General features: G+C 40.3%; 1 protein-coding gene across 24 annotated transcripts in view; it reads right to left on the minus strand.

Annotated features, from left to right (window-relative positions):
• The window catches only part of ABLIM1 (actin binding LIM protein 1), a 166,941-nt gene that overhangs the window by 54,486 nt on the left and 88,411 nt on the right, over positions 1-24,044 (minus strand). For 22 of the 24 annotated variants that reach the window (XM_032445496.1, XM_015867364.2, XM_015867360.2 and 19 more), the window contains 4 exons: positions 21,606-21,789; positions 20,305-20,414; positions 8,879-9,005; positions 7,809-7,902 (listed from right to left, as the gene is read on the minus strand). In XM_032445496.1, coding sequence (XP_032301387.1) covers positions 7,809-7,902; positions 8,879-9,005; positions 20,305-20,414; positions 21,606-21,712 — 438 coding nt within the window. In that variant the 5' untranslated portion in view covers positions 21,713-21,789. Of the gene's footprint in view, positions 1-3,175; positions 3,356-7,808; positions 7,903-8,878; positions 9,006-12,138; positions 12,155-20,304; positions 20,415-21,605; positions 21,790-24,044 lie in introns of those variants that run through there. The other 2 variants (XM_015867365.2, XM_032445515.1) reach the window with 2 other exon arrangements.

Genomic DNA, 24,044 nt, shown 5'->3' on the forward strand with positions numbered 1-24,044 from the left:
TGGGCAAGTGCAAAGTGTTTCCTATTAATGGAGCATGTGAGAGTGTGAGATGGAGAAGCTCACCGTGGATCAAAATTATGACTTGCAGCAGAGCAAACTTCATTCTCAGTCACCCGGCCCTTTGGGCCACTGAGCAGCACACTACTATACTCAAGAACTGTAGATGACTTTCTTGCTAATCTAATACAAAAACGTCTTTCCAGTTTTCTGTGAGAAGGTCGCTGGGGAGCCATACAAGCTCTGGCATGCAATTCAGCCAAGCCTTCTCTCTGCTCTGATGTCTGCATTCACTTCAGAGGGAGTGTCCCAAAAACAACAGAGAAATAAAAGTTGGGAAGGCCAAAGGAGGGGGAAAAGAAATTGAGCATGAGGTCATGCACAGTACATCAGTAGAAAATAACGAGAGAACATAAAACAAAGGTAGTCTGTAAGAAACTAAGTGGGAATAAAGCACTCAACAAATGCTTATTTGTACCTGGTACAATTCCTGGTTATTCTAACAGGAAAATATACCAGGTCTGAATGGAAGAAGGAATTTTCTTTTTCTTTTGGGAACCACAGTCTGCTTTTGTAGCCAACTGACCCCCAGGTGGCACTGCCAGTCCAGCACTCTGGCCCTGCAGTGCTATAAAAATTGTTTAATCCTAAATTAACTGCAATGTTACCTGCTACCTGTGGAAAAGTATGCAAGCATACTTTTGAATCCTAGCTGGCATGAATACCACAGCAGTGCATGCTTGTCAGAGCCAAGATACGGGAATTTTACTCCCTACATTGTTTCCACTACTCCCACAGCAAACCAAGGTTACCAGTTACTACAGAAAAACTATTCCAACAAAATAACCATGACAGAACATATTAATATGGTAATGAACAGGACATAAAGTAAAAAGGAATGTCTAAATTTGCTGCCATTCAAATTTCATTTGAGTATAGCATCTCCAAAACAGCCCCATAAGCAGCAGCAGTTCAAGCAGACTTCTCAGCAGCACCCTTGAAGTCCTTGCTGCCTCTGTTCTTACTCCTCATTGCACTGAAAGTAACAATTTTCATCTAGAACATAACTTCTTTATAGAAACAGACCCATCTATACATGCAAATCTCTCTCTTCAAACCCTACATGTAAAAGTCAAATGCTTAACATTTTGACTCACACCCATGTGCAATTAAAGCCTATTGATGTTATGCTCCAGGTGGTCACCAAAGCACCTGTTCAGTGAAGACAGTTGGGTGTTGATTCTCAGACTTCAAAGTTCTTTATTTATTTGTTTATTTATTTTATATTTTTTATGAAGGAATTATCTTGACACAGTAAACAGGAGAGAGAATTGATCATCACAGAGGGGACATAAAGTGCAATACCTGGTTGGAGCTGGTTATAAATTTGTGACAATCACAGACTTGCCCCAACAGGCTCTTCCTCACCTCTCAAATTTCAAACCTGCTCCTGCTGCATTCTTCCCACCAATTGCTTTTTACTAGCAACAGGTGTATGTTCTATCCTGCTCTTTTACAAGTCAGCAGCAAACTCTCCATCAATAGCAGAACTTAAAACTGAAAAACCACAGTCCTGCAAAAATCTTTCATAGTGATCTCAGTCCAGGAAAAACAAAAATTTAACTTGTAACTTCATGATAGGAAGGCTTTGGATGCCCCATCCCTGGAGGCATTCAAGGCCAGGCTGAATGTGGCTCTGGGCAGCCTGATCTGGTGTTTGTCAACCCTGCACATGGCAGAGGGTTTGAAACTGGCTGATCACTGTGGTCCTTTCCAACCCAGGCCATTCTATGATTCTGTGATTAATTAAGCAACATATGTTACATGTTCCCTACAACAGGGAAAAACTACCTGCCTTAAGTACCTGTTACATGCCACTACAATGCAAACAATAGTTACCTTTCAGAAAGGTAGTATTTGACTGCAAGGAACTTTATACTCATATAAATTAATCTACTGAAATGTCTAAGGATTTTGATGAACTTGCTAAAGCTTTCAGTAACATCTGGTGCACGAAACATCCCAGAGAATGTTCAACTAAAACAAAAAGGAGAAAGCTATTGTCCTAGGGAAAACATACCTTAGTCAGCAAACCTGTACTCAAGAAAGCAATAAATCATATTTTTATAAGCACCTGCAAGACTTCACAAGTCCCTTTGTGGCAATAAGGAAGTTTTAATTGGTAATTTCTTAATTTCTTCAAATTACTTGTTGCAACTTGCTCATCTCATTCACTGCCTCATACAACCCTCCCTTTTATATTGACATTTGCATTGACTAAAGGATGGTTTCAACACTGCTTCTGGGAAGTTAATGCCTTGTGATGGTAACACCACAGCAACTCAGCTTCTGTCAAAGCTCCATCAACTTCAGATAATCTCTTTTGCTATCTTTCTATGCCAAGCCTTTTCCAAATACAGGTATCCCTTCTGCCAAGTTTGACGCTTCAAGTTTCAAAAGCAAAGCCACCATAATCCTGTCTGAAAGAGTTTTACATCAAGAAACTTCACTTATTCTTCTGGATGTACATTAGCTGTAGATTTCTGACTCTATGCATGGTGTTGTGTTCTATGCAATTACATCGCACATTTTTCATCAGGGAAGTATAGGTTGAATTAAATCTATGCTGTTACTCAGCAGCACAGACAAGCTGCCTGAACCACATACCCAGATCCCTGAGTTATTATTAGCCTTTTAACTTTTCTATTTCTACACAAACAAACACACATAAAATAACAAAACAAACATCACCAATGTTTGATGTTCACTGATAAAACACATTCTGAGCTCAAAGGCAGGGAAACTGGAAACAAACTAACTGCATTGCTATGCAACAACTCTTCAGAAGCAAACAGAAGACCCAACATACTATATTAAGAAATACTTTACATAAAGCAGTGTATTGTTCCTCCATGCATCTGCACTCAGCTGCATTCAGAAACAGCTCTGTGCTGTGCTCATCTATTCCTGGCAGTTTAAAAATACGATAGCTATACTTTCCACGTAAAACATGAGATTACACACAGCCTGTAAAAGAAATCCTGCTGGAGCAGAGGAATAACACTACAAATGTTCTCTTCTGATAGCACTGACAAGCTATTCAGTCGCATCACAAATCTGCCTCCCCTCCCCAAAAATAAAACCTAATTCAAACCGAGATTCACAGGAAGACATTTACCTTCTGAGTACTGCTCAGTGTGAATCCATGTCTCCTCACTGCAAGCAGCCTTCCCACAGCCTCTGCCAGCAGGTCCCCAGGCGAGGCAGACAGCCCCCAGCCCCAGCAGCTGCACACTGTGTGATCTGACAGAGCTTGGCCAGCCCACTGCGAGGGAAGGAAAAGGGGAAGGATCCCGGCCCAGGCAGGGGCAGGACCGTTTCTCATCACTGGTGTGTCACTGCATAGTGCTGATAGAGCTCCCAGCGTTCTTCCCCTTAGGGACAGGTGTCCGAGTGTGAAACCGGTGTTCTCTGGCTCTGGAAGTTATTAAATGGTTCTTTCACAGCTTCTGAGGAGTTTATGCAGCCCCCTTGGGTGTTAGTCTAGTTTTGTCAGAAATATTTAGTTACACTGAGACTGTGTTCTGGTTCAGGTTAATGCAGGAAGGTGCTGTTCTCCCGTGTGCTCAAAGAAACCTTCAGACTCACACTGTAATGTCTGATCAATGCACAGTGGGCCTTGCAAGCCAACCTATCTGACCTCTTATCAGGTATGTCCCAGCATCAAAAGTCCTGTGCTCTGCTTTATGTACTTGCTGCCTAAGGCAGCAAGTGCAGAGCAAACAGTGGCAGCACGTGCTGCTGCTGCTTTCTCAGCACGCACCTGGGGATGTATAGGCAATACATTCATGTTTTCCCATTTATTTTAAGAGCAGTAAAACTAAACACAGAGTAAATCACAGAACTAACAAGGCATGCACTATGTGCCTCTGCTTCTTCTTATGAGCTGTGCAGCCTCCTGCTGCTGCATTTTTATGCTGTGGGAAGGTGATAGCACTGACTAGGAGCCACAGTCGAGAGCAAATTCTTTCCCAAGCCTACAAGGTGTGTGGTGATATGAAAGCAGAGTGCTAATATGTTGTTCAGCAATTTTTCTCATAACTACTTTAACACACAACCAAAATGGAACCCTTTCAGACCCACCACAACACCAGCCTTTGCTCTACATTGCTTCCTTTATAAAAGCTCTTAAACATTTTAAATCACCCTGACCTGATTTACTAGAACAGATTGAATAACCAGAACCCAGTAAATGACACATTTTGCGATACTCCTGGATAACTGCTAAGAAAGCAGCCCTGTTCAACATTTAGTTCAGCTGAAGAATTTGTTTGCCTTTCATTTAACACTTCTAAATGGAATTAAAACACATCTATGTTTGTTTTAAGACTTGCTCTACTACAACCTGTATGGCACAGATCTTTGTAAGACAATGATAATGATTTCATGTGAGCTTCTAAATCTAGCCCTGAAATCAACACTTAAACAAACATACAGGCTCCCCTGGCTCACATTCTTTGCCTTTAAATATGGATTCACTTTCCTTATACAGCCATAGCAGCCTTTTCTCTCGTTTCTATATTAATTTCTAATTAGCATCTCTGAATTACATGCAGTACAGATTACACATCTTTAAATTCTGGCACATTAAAGCAACAGCACCTAGAAGTATTAAGCTTCCTTTGTGGTAAACGCAACCTCTTAAACATACTCAATCTCTTTTTAATAAGGGAAAGGGAAGTTCAGCACAAATAACCATACTGAAATACGTAAAGCTTGACCGCGCAGGGTGAAGTCAAAGGAGACTTCTGGTTCCCTGGCATTTCTCTTTTCAGAGCCATCTGTTGAAATGGCATTATGCCACTGCCTACAAGGTGGCATGCAAGTTTCAGCAGGGCTCAGGAAACAGCCCACCAGAACAGGAACATTGACAGGCATTGACAGGAAAAACCACAAAATGGTTTTATATTCGCTAATGAATAACAAGCGAGTGGCATTAGAAAAATAAATAGGTAGAGTAGCCAGATGGTTATGGGATTTGACAGTGGATATAGTAGATGTATATATCTTGATCTCTAAATTTACAGCAAAAAACAACAACAAAAATACTACAAAAACCCCACCCTCACGAAAGAAAACTGGTGAAAATCTGCACACCTGATTCTCATTTTCAGGCTGATTGATTTCATGTAAGTTATTCACCTGTTTTTGCCTTGCCTTGTTATCTTCTTTCTACAGAACTAAAAAGAGCTTGGGAACCACTTAGGAGCCTTGTAAAGTACTTTAGATATGCCCAAATGATATGCATGAGTATAGACATGATCCACTGTTCTCTGAAGTCAATGGAAAGCTTCTTAGTGATTTATCATACTTTAAATTAAGCCCCAGAGCAATAATTATATTGTGTATGATAAATGCATTAGACAAAAATGATTTAAGCCATTGTCTTTAAAGTAGCTAAATACATGCAGAAGTTCACACATCTACACATGGATTTGCAGGATTAGGATCAGATGGGCATCTTTCAATAGGCAAACCTTGAAGCTATGAAAACAATAGCACAGTGGAAGGTGTAATGATAGTGAGGGCTGCCTTTTATGCCACTGTTGTTCGATAATAAATGTGTTTCACTGCCCTTAAAAGGAAATCAGTAATTTTCCACAAATAAAGGTTTCTGCTGGAAAAAACAAATGAATAACGCTGATCTGCGCTGCCTTGGCAATGGTACCCTGAAATATTCAAGTATTGAAGTATCTGTACTCTAAAGAAAGTTGCAACACCAATGTCTCATCAGATACCATATTCGTTGTGATAATACACAGACACTTTTCAAGTGCAGCCTAATGAAATAAAAATCCTAAATGTCTCTCCTGCATCTGCATTCCAGTCGATACCAGGAGAGCCGTATTCACAGACTATCTATGCTGCTAACAGTAATACCAGTGTTCAAATGGCCTTCTTGACTAGAAAATACTAAATTTTTTAGTGAAAGTCTCTAAGAACTTTGCCCAGTCTATACCTGCCACGTAGCAGTCAGCTTCAATCATCATGTAAACAAATCAGGAAACAGTTGTGTTATATGAGTTAGTCAACTTCTACAAGCTTTATCATATAGTTTTCCTTGCATACTGAGAACTACTGCTGCCCTCTACTGTATTATCATAGGCTGCGTCTCTGTGTGCTGTGACTATCACCACAAATGGTAAGACTATAATTTCTCCTTGAACCACAACTTAATATGATCACATGATTGATATTTCCATATATTTGTAACATCAAAGGGCCTGTTTCAAATTCACGAATGTATTCTGATTCTGCAGAGGCTAAGTCAAATGGAAAATCCTTTACTTGTTTTCTCTAATTTTGGCCCTTACATTAAACTAGATGCCTCTTCCATTACTCACATTTCAGCAAAATGTTGTCTATCCTTCTTATAAAAAACAGCCATCAGAAGAGAAAGAACTACAGGGAGAGAAACCAACTTTGGGCCCAAACAACCATATCAAGGCTCTGCATAGGACACGAAGTCTCTGATAACCTGAACTTCAGTGCAGGTTACGATGGACAGGTTATGATGAGTCCTAGTTCAGTTAAACTAATTTTTTCCCACCTTCATCTGATTCAGCTCTGAAAGGATATAGCTCAAGATCCTTTCAGAAAGCTAGGTTACTTTCTGAGTAAGAGAGAGAAAGATAACAGGGATGCAACTTTTCTATTTCCACATCCACTCCATGAAAGGCTCCAAACCCAGCTCATTTCTTCACAGCTCTCCACAGATTCAATCTTCCTTTTTATTATTTTCATCTCCATGCTTCTAAGTAGACAGCGCTGCTTTGAGCAACAGATTGGATAAGTTCCGAGTAATATAATAACAGCAGGAATAGCATCTGAAGTTATTTTAGAATTATTTTATGCTCCCCAGTCTCACAAATCTAATTACCTCTCTCCAGCAGTGCCTCCCACTCTGACTATACTGTCACCAATTCATAATACTAAACTGAAAAACTCATCAGTAGATGGGAATAGATAAACAGATGATAGTAGACCTCCAGATAAAAGCCAGAGACGCAGCCTTTCTACACAAGGGAAAGCTCAGAGTGTTCTCATTATTTATCTAAGTGAGTCTAAAAGAATTAGGTACATGTTGTGAAGGAGGTAGACTCAGAGCACGGCTAACTGAAAAACTGTATTTCCCCTCAGTGGAAGTAGTGACAGCTGCACTGGGTGTCTGCATGCTCTCAGAGTTTCAGATGGGGGTAACCAGCCTGGTTAATATTCTGAAACCTCCAGACTAGAAAGCCAAGCTGTTACCACTCCACAGCAAAACTGAAACTTCTCTGATGGAGGCCAATACAGTCTCCAGACCTAAGCCTGCAGGATGGGTTCTTTCCATCAGAGCATGCTATCCTATGTGGAGAGGAGGCAGCAGCTTTGCTTCTCTTATCTCAGTGATAATAGCACAAGGAAAGACCCCTGCATTTTTGCCTGTTAAACATTTTTGTGATGATATAAAGAGATCCATGCATAGTTCAAGGATTCCACTTCACAAGGACTAGTCACAGCCATGGGAGACAGTACTGACAACATAAGATACACAACTCTAAAGTGATTTGGTCAGATGCAAAGAGAACACTGATGTCTCCAACTAAAAGTCAACAAAAGATACATAAAAGTATTTCTGAAAGTGAGTACCTTTACTCTAAAATCAACAATAAAGCTTCCCTAGGAGAAGTTTTTGTATTCTTTGCGGTTGTGTGAAGACATAATGGGATATGGCCCAAATCTTAAACTTCAGTTTACAAAGTACTTACCTCTAGTACTTTCCCTGTAATGAATTGGTGACATGCTTCACACTTGACTCCAAAAAGAACCTGATAGTCCTTTTCACAATAAGGAGCACCATCTCTGAAAAAGGAAAACCACAAAGAATAAGCCACAAACAGGTTACAGCATGACTTAAGTTCCTTCCCTTGTCTTCATTGGCATGCCTACAAACAGCAATAGCTAAATAGGAGAGATTTCAAAAGACGTATGTTGTAGTTAAAGAAGGAACTAAAAAATAAATCATATTCTCATGTGATTTATAACTATCCCTTAAGTTTCCACCTGAGAAAGACAAAACACAAACCACTGAAGTAAATTTCATTCTTAAGAACAGGCTTTCTAAATCATAGATTTAAATCATGGTCTGGGTTGACCACAATGATCACCTAGTTTCAGTCCCCCTGCCACAGGCAGGGTTTCCAACCACCAGATCAGGCTGCTCAGAGCCACATCCAGCCTGGCCTTGCATGCCTCCAGGGATGGGGCAACACAACCTCTCTGAGCAGCCTGTTCCAACCTAAAGCTATAGGTGGTACAATTCCAGAGAAATCAGTGGAACTCTGTCTATGGGGATGAGAGGAAACCATTCAGCAAAGAAATATGGTAGCATTCAAAGAGAGCAAGCAGTTGCTTCTTTATGCTGAGAAACAATTCCAGGTCAATCACATCATCACATTTACTCCCTCCCAAGCAAAAGCCAACAGTGGGCAGATTCCAACCTTTTTCCTCAGCATATCAAAGTTGAAAAGTAAAATAGCACAAAGCTGTATCCAGCTAACACAGAAAACACACGTAGGAGTTCCCTCAACCCCTTATGGCAATGTAGAGATATAATCCCTTCCGTACCGGTGCTAAATACAGACTATCACTGCCTTCCAGTTGTTCTTTCCAGTATACCTCCCCTTTCCAGCTTAGCTCTAATTGAGAGCAAAGATTTTGGTGCATATGAAAAGGTAATCAAAACTGGACTTTGAAGGGTGAACTTTGCTGGAAGCTATTTCCCTCTGGCAACAAGAGCTCATGCCAGGAGTGCAGGAGAGATGCAGAGGCTACTTACTTGCTGATGTATTCCCCAGTCAGGACCTTCCCACAGGCCTTGCACTTAAAGCAGCCCAGGTGCCACTGCTTATCGAGAGCTAGCAATGCTTGTCCATTTTTTATGTCTCTTCCACAGCCAGCACAATCTGCAAATAAACAAACAATTGCATTTGCTGTCAGTTATCTGGTTCGTTGATCTTCATGAACCATGCAGAAATTGCTATAGTTATCATAAATCACCACTTAGAAGAATATCTACTTTCTAGAGGAATCAGTTTTTCTCAGATCCAGACTGCTTCAGTGATGCTGGGAAGGGAGCCCTGCACTCCCCGTTGGGTGGCAGCAAAGCCCACATGTCCACCCCAACAGCGAGTGGTGACACATCCCAGCCGAGGAACAGGCAGAATGTGTTTTTTAGCAAGGGACTGAGGTGAGGGTGACAGCAGTATGACCATACTAAATGCTGTAACAACAGGGCATATTGTGATTCACCAGCAGGTGTGGAAAACAGCAGCTCTCACAGTCTTTAATAGGCACAAGGACTCTCACTCAGGGATGTTAGCTCTACCTGGCAGTCATGACTCAGTTTTCTCTGTGATTCAGAAAGACAACTTGAAGGCAGACAGCAAACCTGAAGCCCAGAGCCAGCAAATGCCCTCCATCCCTGAGGATGCCACAGTCTCTCACGTCACATCGGAAAGCTGCTTCAGCCCCGAGCTCCCATTCCTCTCCATTCAGATAAAAGATACTCAGAGATTTCCTGGTCAGATCTGAAGAGACTGATGAGGGAAGCAGCACTGAACTGCAGGCACTATGCTAGAGCTTCTATGCCTGGCCGCAGGGGATGGAAGGAAGGAAAGGCCTGCAAGAGCAGTGAAGCAGAAAGGGAATGCCCATCAACTGAGACATGCTTGGAAGCCACAGAGGAGGCAGCCTGGAACACAGCTTTTCCTGTATTTTATTATCTCAAAATCAACGTTCCTTTCATGATTATAACTTTCTCTCCACACACCTGAAACACAAAAAAATAGCTACAAACCAAGACTGGTTCCAACTGACTGAACAGATACAGCCTGGATACATCTCCTCATGACTTTACAGCCCAGGTAACACCATTCCTTGCAAAAGGGTGAGTCTAAGCTGATTATCACAACTGACAGGAAGAGGGATCACTTCTTCTGACACTGAGGGCCTCACTTTTGTTTGCTGGAAAATGCGCAATGAGAGCCTTAAGCGTATGATGGGCATTCATGCATTCAGGTTGCTATTTGCCCATTGTCTCTCTATCAATACTCTTCATCTCAAGTCCCTTAAGAGAGAGGGTCCAAGCACCATGATATCCTGTAACAAAGAGCAAATCAGGGACCAATGGTATGATTTGGACTTGAAAAGCAACCAGGGGCGGTCTAATCCTAGGGCTTTGCTCTAGAGGACAAATGTTACAAATTGAAATCATGCAATGACAAGGACTGACAGCATGTAATGGATCCCTCAGCTCTTACATGCTGGCTCAAGGCTTCATGCGACTACATATTGACAGCAAAGGCCAGAACAGGTCAGCATGCAAGGCTCTGAAGTTTATAGCACAAGGCTAAGGGGGAAGCAAAATAAACATCTGTCTGCGTGCCTTTGTTACACTAATCTTGCCACGGTTTTGGGGAGGATACTACGTTATTTCTTGGGGTTCCTTCCAGCTTGAAAACGTGCCATTTATCTACAATTTGTGATGATAAATAAGAACTTCCCCCTAATCTCAGTTTAAAGCTGAACTGCAGCTTTAAACAGCCCCTGTTTCTCAGCTTCCTAGTATGACTGCCTCTCCCTGCTGTGCCAGCTTCCACATTCCTGACCTACACACTTGCCAAACTGTGATACACTCCTGGTATAATAATCTCTCCAAAAATCTGCTGTATTTTCCATGCTTTTTTCAGCTCTATCCAAGAAAGCTTTGCAAAGCTGGAATTTTACAGATATGGAACCAAGGAATTTCTGATGTGGTCAGAATATAAGAACTGCCTTATACTAGGCCTACCCAGCCCGTTATCAGTCTTTACTGGTGCAAATAGCAGTGACATGGAAGACAGAGGGATCTATGAACTATGTCTGCTTGTTTATTTGCTTTTTGAAAGCCAGAGGTGGTGTTGCCAGACTTTCCACTCCTACATTCATGTGTGATACCAGGGGCTGACTATTTGCTTTCACTATTCAATAGCAATAAAGAAATCTACTTACTCTTGCAAAGTCCCTTAAGGAACCCAGAAAAAGTAAGTGAATATCATTATTTCCAGTTGCTGACACATGAAACAAATGCCTAAAATCAAAGCAAGAAAATTGTGCAGTACTGTCTTATTAGGTTGAAATGGCTTTTAACTAAACCTGATTTTAATTCTCACAGAGCAGTTTATGTGTGAGAAGCTAGCAATTATTGACTCCTAAAATAGAGTGCAAATAAAGCTGGGCTGGGCTAAGAAAAGACCATTTATCCATCCAAATTCTACAAATAAAAGCCATTTATGACCCCAGGCCTGCATGAAGCATATTAAAGCCTTTGGCTGAATGTCATCAGCACAAAGCATATGCAGGCAGGATCTCAGTATCACACTAGGCACAACCTGCATCGGCCTATAACCAGCTTATGCCACAAACAAAAGGGCTGTGAGGTAAAACAACTGTGAGGTTCCACAACCAGATGCCAGGCCAAACTTGTACACAAAAATCTGAAAACCTTCCCTCAGAATTTTGTGTAATGGTTTCCAGCATGGTTCTGTCTCTGGCTTCACACTGGGTTGATCAGACTGTGCCCTTGCAGCCCCTAGCTTGGCTCAGCTCTTTTAGCCATATAACCCACATTGTTCCCTGCTGCCATCCACTACACAGCTACTTGTCCAACTGGGCCAACACAGTGCTGAGGAGAAGGGAAGTGCAGGGTCCTGCTTAAAATGAATTAATGAGCACTTAGGACATAAAGAAAAGCATACCACAAAAACAATACATGGAACTCTGCTTGAGCTTAAGGAATATTTAAGATCAGACAGTCCACAGCACTAATTCTCATAAGAAGTATGAAGTAACACACATACTGATACGTGCAGTGGCTGCCAGTGGCACCAGCAGCTGCAACTCCCTCCCTTGTAGCCCCCACATGCAATGCCCTCTTGCTAAGATACAGTGTAGAACATGTGAATTCACCCTCTGTCATATGAGCATTAGCTGACAGCATCACTTTCCAGCAAAGCAAAAGCCTCCTGAACAGCTCTCTGCCAGACACAATGAACATACCTGTTGTGTCTTTCCTGTACTCCAACTAGACATATTCAATCTGAGGAAACATCCTCACATATTTAAAACTACTACTGCTCTGGAATAAAATAGCTCAGAAGGGTGTCATATGTGATGTGTCCAGATACAAAAGCAGATAATAAAAAAGACAAAATAGCTGTAACAATGTGGAGTCCACCAGCCCAGAAGCAGGGAAAAGTCAGGGGACAGGACAAGGGAAAGCAGCATGACACTAATATTATGTATGATTAAGACCTCCACCCCTCAGTCATTTTAAGCAGCCTCATTAGAAGATGCAATCCAGGGTGAGCTGCCACCCATGACACCTAGCTTGTGAACTTGCATTGAGAAAACGCATTTCCCTTTTTAGCATCTGCATGCAGGAGTGAAACATCCTGCACAGCAACCCATTCGTCACTGCCTAAATTAAGCGGTGGATTTTCTCCTCTGCCTCCCTCCCCTGCCCTCAGCCAATAGCAGAGAGCTCTGCTCTGCTGGATTGTGGCACAGGCAGTGGGCTCAAAGTTGATTGAGCTGCATTAACCCTAAGCACACTGCATAGCACTTTGACCACTCCCACTGATATTCCTTGAACATTTAGTAGCAACTCTACCTTTACCACACATTCTCTACTCACTCTGTGTAGCTCACAAGAGGGAAGTCATCCCTACATACTTTTGTCCTAATGAACATCATTATGCAAAATCACATGCAGGATGAGGTTACATGAGCATACCAGCTTTGTTCTGTGCAGGGAGCTACCAGCAGCCTTCCTTAATGATGTATAATTAAATCACCAGAAAGTCCTTTTCAATCCTGACAGTCATTGGTAGCACCTGTCTAGCTGAAGTCTGAAACTGCCTTAATCCCTATGAGTCACAGGAGTAATGCTCTTTGTTACTGCTCCCTCTTCTATAAAGTACCAACACACCAGCTGTATGAAGACAGCATCAGCAGAGTTCTACCTTTCATTTTGTTAAAAAGAAAATCAACAACAAGATTTCATTGAGCTTGCAGAAATACATGGTCAGACTTAGCTGGACCTACAAATCAAGCTATGATGAACAGTGACTTGGAAGTGAAAAATGAGAAAGTCAAGAAATCACAGGAAGATCACATAAGTTTTTCTCAGTTGTTCTTTTAACCACAGATCAGGTCATGTTTCTGAAAATCCCTTTTAAAAATAGAACTTATTACTGATATCACACAGGCTTTTTTCACTCATCGACATATTTCTGTCAAAGCTAGAAATAAAAACTCACTTTGTCAACTTTGTTTACAATATATTAAACACTTTCAAAGTTTAAATCATAACCATTTGATTGCTGGGGCAGTGCTGTGGTCAGGAAGTCAGAGAAGGCCACACAGTACTGGGAATTTTACATCCAGGATTTGGATCTATGTACCTTACTCCATTTTGCAGTGAAATCCACTGCCAGATCCTTCCTCTTTGCCAATGTAAAGGATGGGCAATGTTTGTCAGGACAAAATGTGCTGAAGGCAAAATAAAATCATTCCAACAGCCTTGTGCTCCTGAATAACATAACAATAAGAGGCTGGGTTCATACAATGGAGGGAACAGAATTTCCCATGGGAAGTGGAATATAGTTTTGACTGTTTATTATAAATGGCAAGTGGGGAAAAAATATATTTTCAAAACAAATACTTACAAATACTTAAGAAAATAAAATGGCTTTATTTGATTAAAGATGGAAAGAAATCACAACAGCATAGAATGGCACTATTTGCTTGCAACACAAGTCCTTGTTAACCATGAGATTGACTTGCCTGTTTAAGAAACTGTCTAACATACAAGAAAATATTAACTAAAACCATTCATATGAAGAACATTGTGTGGTTATTTTGGATGTATCCTTACTGTAAAGAGCATTTTCATAGTTGTATGTAATTTAAAGTGATTTGGAAGGATAAATGCTTGCCCTCAACATTCTCCTAATATGACATTATCACATTAATAGAATCTTTACTCTTAACTACTTTACTGATGTAAGCATTTTTTTTTACTCTTCTACCCCAGAAACCTGTATTGTCCTTCTTTCCTCTTCTTGCTACACCTCATTCCTAATGGAAGCCAACCCAATTGGCCTTTTCCCCCTTTACTCTCAGAAACTATCCCTGCAAGCAGTGTACCACCTAGTTGGCCTTTTCCTATAATGCATCCTCAGCATCAGCCACTTTAACCTAGTCTTTCTCACAGGTTTCTCAACAGCAAACCAAAGTGTGATGGAAAAAGGAAGAAGAGACAGCCATGCTACAAGCTAGATAAGAGAAGAGGTTGGTCCATAAAAGACTGGTAATAAGTTTTGTTTTTTTTTAAAGCTTAACAGCCCCAGTATCCCATTAATAAAAACCACTCTGATGATAAACCTCAGGCAGATGTAAAGCAGCAGCTGGTGACTGAGACCAATCTTAACCTGTTATTTCCTTTACCACATATTCGGTACTCAGAAAATTCCAGCTGAATTTAAATTCACAATTCCAACTCACAGTGCCAAGTGAATTGCACAGTCTGCAAATGAACTTCACTGTTTTAAGCCCAGCCCACAGACAAAACATGCTGTGATTCTTTATTTGCAGACTATTTTGAGTAATATTCCATTGTTACTCTTGGAAAACAAGTAACTCAAACAGAACAATCACCGATATGGAAACTTTTAGAAAGGCTTTTATGCCCTGGTAACCCATGGCAAACTAAGCTCTAAACAGCAACAATCAGTGACCTCAGATTCCTGATTTACTACCTAAGCTTTCTGAACGTGACAATTCCCAAATTAGTTTTATGTCTGGGGATTTCCTCCTGTAGTTGTATTTTCCTTACTAGTAATGCCTCCAAATGCAACAGCCATTTTTACTGAGCAATTCCTTGCACTTCTTCCACTACTCTTTGGAATTACCTTTTGAAAAGCACTTCTCTGGTAAATGCTATGGGATTAAAATAGGGAAAATTCAATACTGATATTCAAATATCCAGGATTTTATTCACAATCAAAATTTTACACTTTAATTTAAACGCAAACTAAAAACCCAAAGAGGATTTGAAAACACAGAGAAGAAAATTGTTCTCATTTTCATATCTATGAACAAACCCAGGAATGATGGAGTCTGCTCCTTTTAGAATCCCCAGGTACACAGTTATCCAAAGTAAACAGTTTTTATAATTCACCCTTGACAAATCAGAAGTTCAAAAATTAAAATGCATTTTAAAGTATTTACACTCAATATGAATCTAACTTCTGGTGCTCCTGAAATAAATAAACCCATAGTGCTATTTTTACACCTTGTAATTGAATGTCAGTTTCCATTCAAATAGATCTGGACATAAATCATGAGCAAAAACAGTCATTATGAGCAAAAACAGATGCTAAAGTATTTGATTACCTTATACAGAGCTGTATTAGTTTAAGTAAATGTTTAAAGATATGGAGTATCCTCATGCTTAGCAGTTAGCTTTTTATTTAGGAAAATAATTAAATATATAAACTTTAAACAAGGTTCCAATCAATTATTTTAATCAAAGTTTCCTGGGTTCTTAGTTAAGCCATGATTAAAATCAGTGATTTAAATCACAGTGATTGAAATCAGTCCACAGTTGTGACTGTAGTGTTTTGATTCCACGATAAATAAATTAAAGAAGAACAGAGTTACTCCTGTCAAGTTCCATATATCCTCAGCTGAATCTCTGGTCTCTTATCTTAACCAAGAATTTTAACAAGGGGAAATGGCTTTAAACTTGGATAGGGTAGATTTAGACTAGGTATAGGCAAGAAACACTTTACTGTGAGGGTGGTGAGACACTGGAACAGGCTGCCCAGCAAGGTTGTGGATGCCCATTCCCTGAAGGCATTGAAGACTGAGCTGGATGGGGCTGTAAGCAACCTGGTCTAGTGGGAAGTGTCCATGCCTATAGCAGGGGGAGGAACTACATGGTCCTAAAGGTCCCTTCCAACCCAAAACATTCTATGATTCTATCTGCGTGCTACAGAACATACACAAAAAATCAGTCCCTTCAGAATCAAAATTTTATACAGGATTTTAAACTCCACTTAAAATCCAGTTAATATATGTTCAAACTCAAAATTTTTGACCCTTCTCTAAGTGCCCCAATGCACCCACTGAAGCGAATGGCTGCTATGAACATGCATCCTTGAGGAAAAATTGGGCTCAGAGTCTTCCACTTAGGGCCTATCCACTTCTGTGCCACATATTCAGACAGTAGCTATGTATATTATGTAGCTTTAACATACAGTGTGAAATTGTAGATGTTTCACAAGAATGAGCTCAAAATCATGTGTTAGATGTTGCTTAATATACTTTTAAGCCAAATGTCATTGTAGATAGCTTGACTGCAAATAGCCAAGTCTTTCCCTTCAGTTTGCATGTTTTCCCTACAGGCCAGAAGGACAATTATGTCCTGAGTATAAAAGAACATTAAGAATTAAGAGAATCTTGAAGAGAAAGGCACAACGCAAATTTGCTTTTTCTCCATTCTGATGCACTGTTGTTTCTAAAACAAGCTCTTTTCTCCACTTTTAGGGCAGTGAGGCAAAAGATGATTCTCATTTATTCCCAACTGCCTTCTTCAACACATAAAGTATGCCAGCTCTGCCCTATTTCAGCCCTGCCCCAAGCCTTGCTGGAAGTTTCAGATATTTACTGGGAGATTTACTGTATCTTGTTTGAAGAGATAAGGCTACTGGATAATTAACAACGATATCTTTCTCCCACAAGTTCATTAAGCGTTAAGCTTATTATTTATATCACAATAGAGCTAAGATCCCCAGTTGTGAGTCAGGATCTCTGTTAGGCTCTGTATAGATAGGCATGAAAGCATTTGGCCCAGAGAACTTACATTCTTTGAATCAGAACATAATGTGCTAAACAGACAGGGACAAATACACAAAACAGCATTGTGAAAGCTCCACATGGAAGCCATCTAGTTGGGGAACAGCTGCACCAAATATTATTCATGCACATGCAAGACTGGCAATTTTGGAAACCCTGGTCCATGTTGTGTCTGTACTGTAATGCTCTTAACTCACAGCAGAAGCTATTACAAAGAAAGAAGCACCACGCTATCTTCCCTGTCCTTCTGTCCAGACAGTATTACTGCACATCCCAGCACATTTAGCACACAAGCATCTATTTCACTGAGGAAAAGAAAGCTGTGATTCTCTCCATCATTTTAAAAGATGATGCATTTTTCATATGAAAACTCTTGCTGGGTGATTGTACAGCTTCAGACTTTTTTTGGATAGTGAGTTTTTCCTATCTACCTGGAAATCCTACTTGAAATGTACATTAACTAATTTCATCACTAAAATGATCCGGCCTTACCAGCAACTAGACAAGGAGCCAACACAGAAAGGGCTCAATCCCAGGCAGGAAGTAATGTAATATTCTCATTAGTGATGTGCTTTATTGTGGAAATTCTGAAGTGAAACGCCTAAGGGGAAAATCTGTGTTCAAGGGCAATCTCAGACTGTGCTTAAAGACACACTGCTGCCTCTGAATTTCAGAGCTGATCCCAGCAGACCACCAGTTCAGGTTGCAACAGCACAGGCTGCTGGCACTGCCTGCCTAAAACCATGAGGACAGCTCTGCTCTAAGCTGGACACTGCACAACACTTCTGGTGCATTCAAGGTGAAAGTCAAGCCAGCATGGCGCTTCCTGAAAAATCAACGTCCACCTAAACTAGGCATTTTTATCCTCAAACACCCACATCAATTCATTCACCAGTTTAACTAGTGAAAATTCACTGATGACCTCGTGGAGAAGCATCAGAGATAACCTGGGGAGCCACTGGAACAGGTTGCCCAGCGAGGCTGTGTATGCCCCCTCCCTGGAAGCATTCACAAAGCCAGGCTGAAGGGGGCCATGAGCAACCAGGTCTAGGGGAAGGTTGTCCCTGCCTATAGCAGGGGGTTGGAGCTAGATGATCTTAAAGGTCCCATCTAACCCAAACCATTCTACAATTCTATGATAAGTTGGTAACATGGCCCATCTACTTGTCCCTGAATAAATAAGTAACAACAATTACATATGTTTCAGTTTGGCTCTGGCTCTTCTCTGACCATAAGAAGCACGTGCATGTAAGCATGTAGCTGCATGTTACAAAGGAAACCAGAAGGAGTTTAAGACAGTACAAACCAGGTAATCATCATGATGCATAAACACTTGGATACTGTTTAAAACATGTAAGGAATCCTATATTTGGAAGCATTTGATTTTCCTTGAAAGCATCCAAGAAAAGCTATCAACAAGCCTTTAATTTGTGTGAAGTAACAGACATGAGAAAACTGCACGCCAACATTAATGTAGGCATTCCGGCTTCCTTTTACACCACAAAAACTAATTAAACTCAATATACATCCAGTCTGCTGGATTTCCTCACCTTCAATTTTCTTTGTTTTGTGGTAAGCTGCCTCCAGTAATCTACTTGAAAGCAATCAGGGGAAACTGACAGCAATATAGGACACAAAATGGATACTCAGTATGAATGAGATTCTCTTCTAAAAGGACTTACGAAAACAAAACAGAACAGCTGAGCAACACATGACATCCATTCAAAGAAGGGCAAAGCATCAGAAAAAGATGGATGGGTATCACTCAGGAGAAGTGAAAGTGATTTGGAACACTTCAGACTAATTAAGATTTACTCTCCACTGTCAGCAAGGAAGGTTTCTCAGTATCTATGTCAACTTGTGGTGCTGCAGTAGCAGCTGGTTTACCACTGAGCACACTACTAGGAGGACACTTAAATTGTATTACTTTAATTACAAACACATGCTGACCCAAATCTCGTTTGCTTGTTCTGGAGAGCCCTGCTCCAAAGCAATGAGAACCTTGCACTATATCTTCTAGGGCTTTCCACAGGTTCCTAAATTCTCCCCTAACCAATTAGGCCCATGAATTTTCACCTCTAAGCTGACATCTAGAATGTAATAACTTATCAGACAGAAAGGCACGGTATAAAAAAATTACATTTCATTTTCCATCTTGCTAAGCATCTGATTACACTTTCTCAGTCAAATTAGAAAACATGAGATGCACCTGACTCATCCACTGAGCACAAACATCACCCGACTCTGCCTTTACATTGCACTCTGCAGTCCTAGGATTTCAAAGTCAAGTACCTGTACCAAACACAGAAAGTCTCTCCAATAAATCAAAACCGGTGGTAAACTACCAAGTATCCCAAAGGAAATCTGCAGTCATTTTGCATTATAAAACAAAACCAGATAAATCATTACAGATGAGGGTGTTGAATACAATCCAAAAAAGAAGAACAGGCAGAGCTGAATACCTTGTATGAACCAGCAATCTGCAAATTATCTCTTTTAAGCATTGCAGTGCAGCAGCAAACCAAGTTAATTCCCCTTCAAAACTTTCTTCATCACTACTTACCCTTAACCTGCTCTCTCTTTTATTTATTGGGAATGATTTCTTGACAACCATTCCTGGTTTCTGATTACAAATTCACTTCAGGATCAGTCTGTCAAAGACACACCTGGTGATACTCCCTTAAATGAATAATTTAACTAAACTCTTAGACTTCATTAAATTGTTGAAGTGTTCAAGACCAGAAGAAAATTAACTTCCTCTAACATTGTCCTCTTATTAATACTTAAACCTGTGTAACTATACATGGGAAAACTGCAGTCTATCAACTCTGAAACCTGTGATTTCATCGAGGAAATACTTTTCCAGTGCCTATAAAAGAAAATGAGCCCTTCAGAAAATCCAATTTCTGTGTAAAAGTCATTTGTTCCTACTGGAATGAGTAAATGTCTCCTCTGAGCTGTCATACCAGACAGTTTCTGAGAATCAAAAATAAAACAAAAAAAAAATAAATTAAAAAAAAAATAGCTGGTTATCAGGGGCAGCCCAGAGTTCTAAAAGGAGGACAAAAAAATTTAAAAAAAAAAATAATTAAAAAAAAAAAAAAAATAAATATATATATATATATATATCTTTTAGGTTATATATATATATATATATATATATGTCTTTTAGGTTTTTGATGCATATATATATAATATATATAAATGCATCAAAAACCTAAAAGACTGAATCAAGCTGATTTCAATCAAATGCTGATGAGCCCAAAAAAGCAAGAGGATTCAGAAAGAAGATGGCATACTTACTGCTTGAGGCAGACAGTTCTTTTGGGCTGGAGGACATTGGCTGAGCACACAGCTGACAGAGACAATCCCTTCCATTAAAGGTAACTCGATCACCTGGTGGAAATGGACGCCTAGGTTAAAGAGAAAAATGTATTTAAGCAGATATTACACCAGAATTGTTGTTCTAGTCCCTATGCCTTGAGCTTGCTGCCTTCTCACAGTGCAAAGAACATTTTACAGTAACTCAGGCCAAAGAGTTTCTGCGATATGGCCTTGGCAAAGTCAGGCACTGGAAAAAATCCAATCCACAGTTGCAAGCAGAGCAGAGATCAGACTTAACTTACTGAAACCAAAATACAAGGCATTAAACACACCTTATCTAAGGAGAAGATGACAGGGAAATCTTCTTAGACACAACAGCTACGTTTATGGTAGTCTCAACATGATGCTGTTGACAGCAAACAGTACAGCAGAGTTCTCAGACAAAGCACATGTCTTACGACAAGGAACTCAAAGTAGATTAGTTTAATCTGTGTTCAGCAATGAAGTACATATAACTGTGGACGTAGCAGTTCACAAAAAATGATGTGCTAGCTACTTTCTTTATCCTAGAGTTTTAAAATACTTATCTACGTTATAGAAACATCCCCAACTGTTAATTGTGCAGATGGTGTTAGGAGAGAGGTAAAGGCTGAATGGACTACAGAAGTTTGAGATTATCTGATGAACTCAGCAAGTGCTTAAAACATGTGCCAGGCAAAAAGCTGACATTGCTGCTCTTATTTGGTGTATAAATTCATGAGCATTTCACTAAAATGAGAAGCTTCAGCAACTGCAAGTACTTCATAAGTAGCTTTACCTTCCGAACACAGACTGCCCTACAATACAGGATACAGTGCTTAGGAAGAACTGAGGGAAACAACATTGTCCCAGATTTGTGTGTTGGGTACATGAGCCCTCTGATGTTTTCAATTGTTTAATGGTACTTATAGCCAAAATAATTTCTCCACTATACTATCCAGGATTTTGTTCTACCCTTTTTCTCATTTCTGAGCTGAGCTCATCTCCACAACTAAACCCATATCTTAATGTGTAATGTAAGCCCAGTATTCCTTCACATGTGAGAGTAAGCTTCTAAGAACAGGGAGCTACATGTAACAGTATCTCTATCTGCTATGTCCTGCAGATAAATGAACAGTATTTTGAAGACAGAGCAAACAAATCTTTCCTAATAAGATCTTGCAACTTCTGCCTCATGGTGATGCCTTTGTCCCTGATGTTGTACTGGGTTCAGGTCACATAGGCTGAAAGAGATTACTTACTTGCAAACTGTACAGGCGAAGCAGTTTGGATGGTAAGTTTTTCCCAGAGCTGTCACTACTTCTCCTTCAACAAACTCCCCACACCCGTTGCAGCGGGTACCATACATGCGCTGGTAATCCAAGGTGCAAAGGTATTCCCCATTCTTAATGAAAAAGCCTCCTTGTGCCAAGTCACAGCCACACACTGGAAGAAAAACACAACATATTGGAAAAATATATCTACAAAAGATGTCAGAAACAGTCCGTGCTGCCAACAAATGAGATTATCCTGGTGGCCCTGCTTCTTTATATTGGATTCTTGCCTTCACCTACCGTACAACATACCTTGACAACACAGGAGATGATTGGTATTCTCTGGCTACAAGAGACCTTGTAATCAAAAATTTATTTGGAGAAACCTACACAGTCACAACTTCAATGTGCTCAGGCCTCATCAAGACCTCAGTTATCTTGTATCATCTTATTAATCATGTCTGCAGAATCACGTGGAAAAAATGGACCTTGAGATATGATTTCATGCTATTAAATATAAGATACGATATAGTACAAAACAGTAGCTCTTAAATAACCGTTTCTATATTTTCTGGTCAGTAAGAACTATTTCTGTTGAACTTTCTTTAAAATGTGGAGTTACAGAGGACAGACAGCACTTTAAAAGAAATCTCTCAACACAAACTTGAGGCTCATGTCTCTTACTGATTGCCCATAGCATTCTTTGTCTTCCTGATCTCATTTCTAACATTATTACTTAAGGTGGAAAGATTGTTCTCTGAGCATGTGAGCCTTAGGACACTTCAGCATGAAGACCTACCAGACCTAAAACAACTGCCACTGACTTACTGCAGAAAGCAACATCCTCAGATCTACCCCACTGAATTACAGGGTATGCAATACACGCAATATTGTAACTCAGGAAAGACACTGGAGGCAGCTGAAATACAATTATGTCATATCAAGTTAGTGGTAGATGGGGAGACATTCTTAGGGAAGAGAAACAATGCCTGCCTTCAAAAATATGTTCTGCATTGCATTCACACCTGTTCATCACCAATCTACAGTGCTAGGAACAGGATGCTCTACAGAATTTTTGTTTTTTCAGACCTTTATAATGCAGAGCTTGAGGACAGAAGACAGTACAAAGTGAGCAGAGAAGTCTCTCTAGTATAATTGTTCAGCTCCAGACAGAAGAGATGGTTGGCTTAGTACAAACCTTATGATGTGGTGATGCTCCCATTTGAGCTCTCTCCAGCATTCCTGAACACATTTTCAATATGTGCAGAGCTCTCTCATTTTGGCCCATCTTTTACACACCACTGGACCCTGTGAGAGTTTCCCTTCAACAACTTGAAGTGTTTGCAGGAATGCTTGAGCAAGGGAAGAGGTTAAGCCCCTGAGTACAACATCCAGCAAACTACTTCCCACAAAAGGTGTGCACTGCATCAAAATCCCCAAGCAGTTTTACTGTGACAGTAACAAGCTGCAGCTGAATTTGTGTTCAGGGGCTTTGTTCAGGGTCAGCACACTGCTCAGTTACTCCACCTAAATCTCTGCACGATGCCACACTGCAAACTGTGAATGACCCTATTTATTTTGGAGCTAGCTTGGAGAGCTCTTTATCATACTATGCAGACAGTCCCTCTAACTCATAGGTAGCACTGGTAGATACAAGCTCTACAGTTTATCACAATGTTTGAGAGAAAACACTGTAGTAACATCAATCCCAACAGCAACAATATAAGAGACCACAACTACACAGACGTAACAGGTACAGTTAGTTACTTAGCACTATATGGTGTTGTAAAAACAACATAAATTACATGGTCATTAAAAAAATAAAAAAAATAAAAAATTGCTTTGAAAGAAAAATTCCACGTAGCACCCAGTCAAACGGGAAATTCTCACAGAAGCATTCACTGATTTTAGGCCACCAAAGCAAATCTGCACAATTCTTTCTGATATGGGCTCCTGGAATAGTATCAGGAAGGAGGTAAGGACACACTACCTACCTTTATCTACTTTTTGTTTCAGAATCGAGCATCCATTTTCAGCCCAAATCACAAACAAGGTGACCCTACGTGCTCACTGGTCTGGTCTGCAATACCGTACTATGGTCAACAGAGCAGAACCAAACTTTCCAACTAGTTTTCTGGCTCAAATACTTTAGCTGATAGCAATCCGATGTGCTAAAGCTTGTGTTGGATTACATTATAAAGCAGGAGAGGAAGATGAGGAGCATTACAAAACATTTCTTCCCCCTATCCCATGTTCATATTACTGTGAATTTATGCTAAACTGGAAGAACAATGAATTTACATGTGAGACAACCAGTGCAGGGCAAACTTAGAAACTTTCAGCCTTGCAATCTGCAAGGTCCTTAACAGAGGAGTATAATGGCTTTGATCTCCAAAAGGAAAAATACAGCAGTTCACCTTCAGGAAT

The sequence above is a fragment of the Coturnix japonica genome, chromosome 6 (genome assembly GCF_001577835.2).
Source record: "Coturnix japonica isolate 7356 chromosome 6, Coturnix japonica 2.1, whole genome shotgun sequence".
In the NCBI taxonomy this organism is placed as follows: domain Eukaryota; kingdom Metazoa; phylum Chordata; class Aves; order Galliformes; family Phasianidae; genus Coturnix; species Coturnix japonica.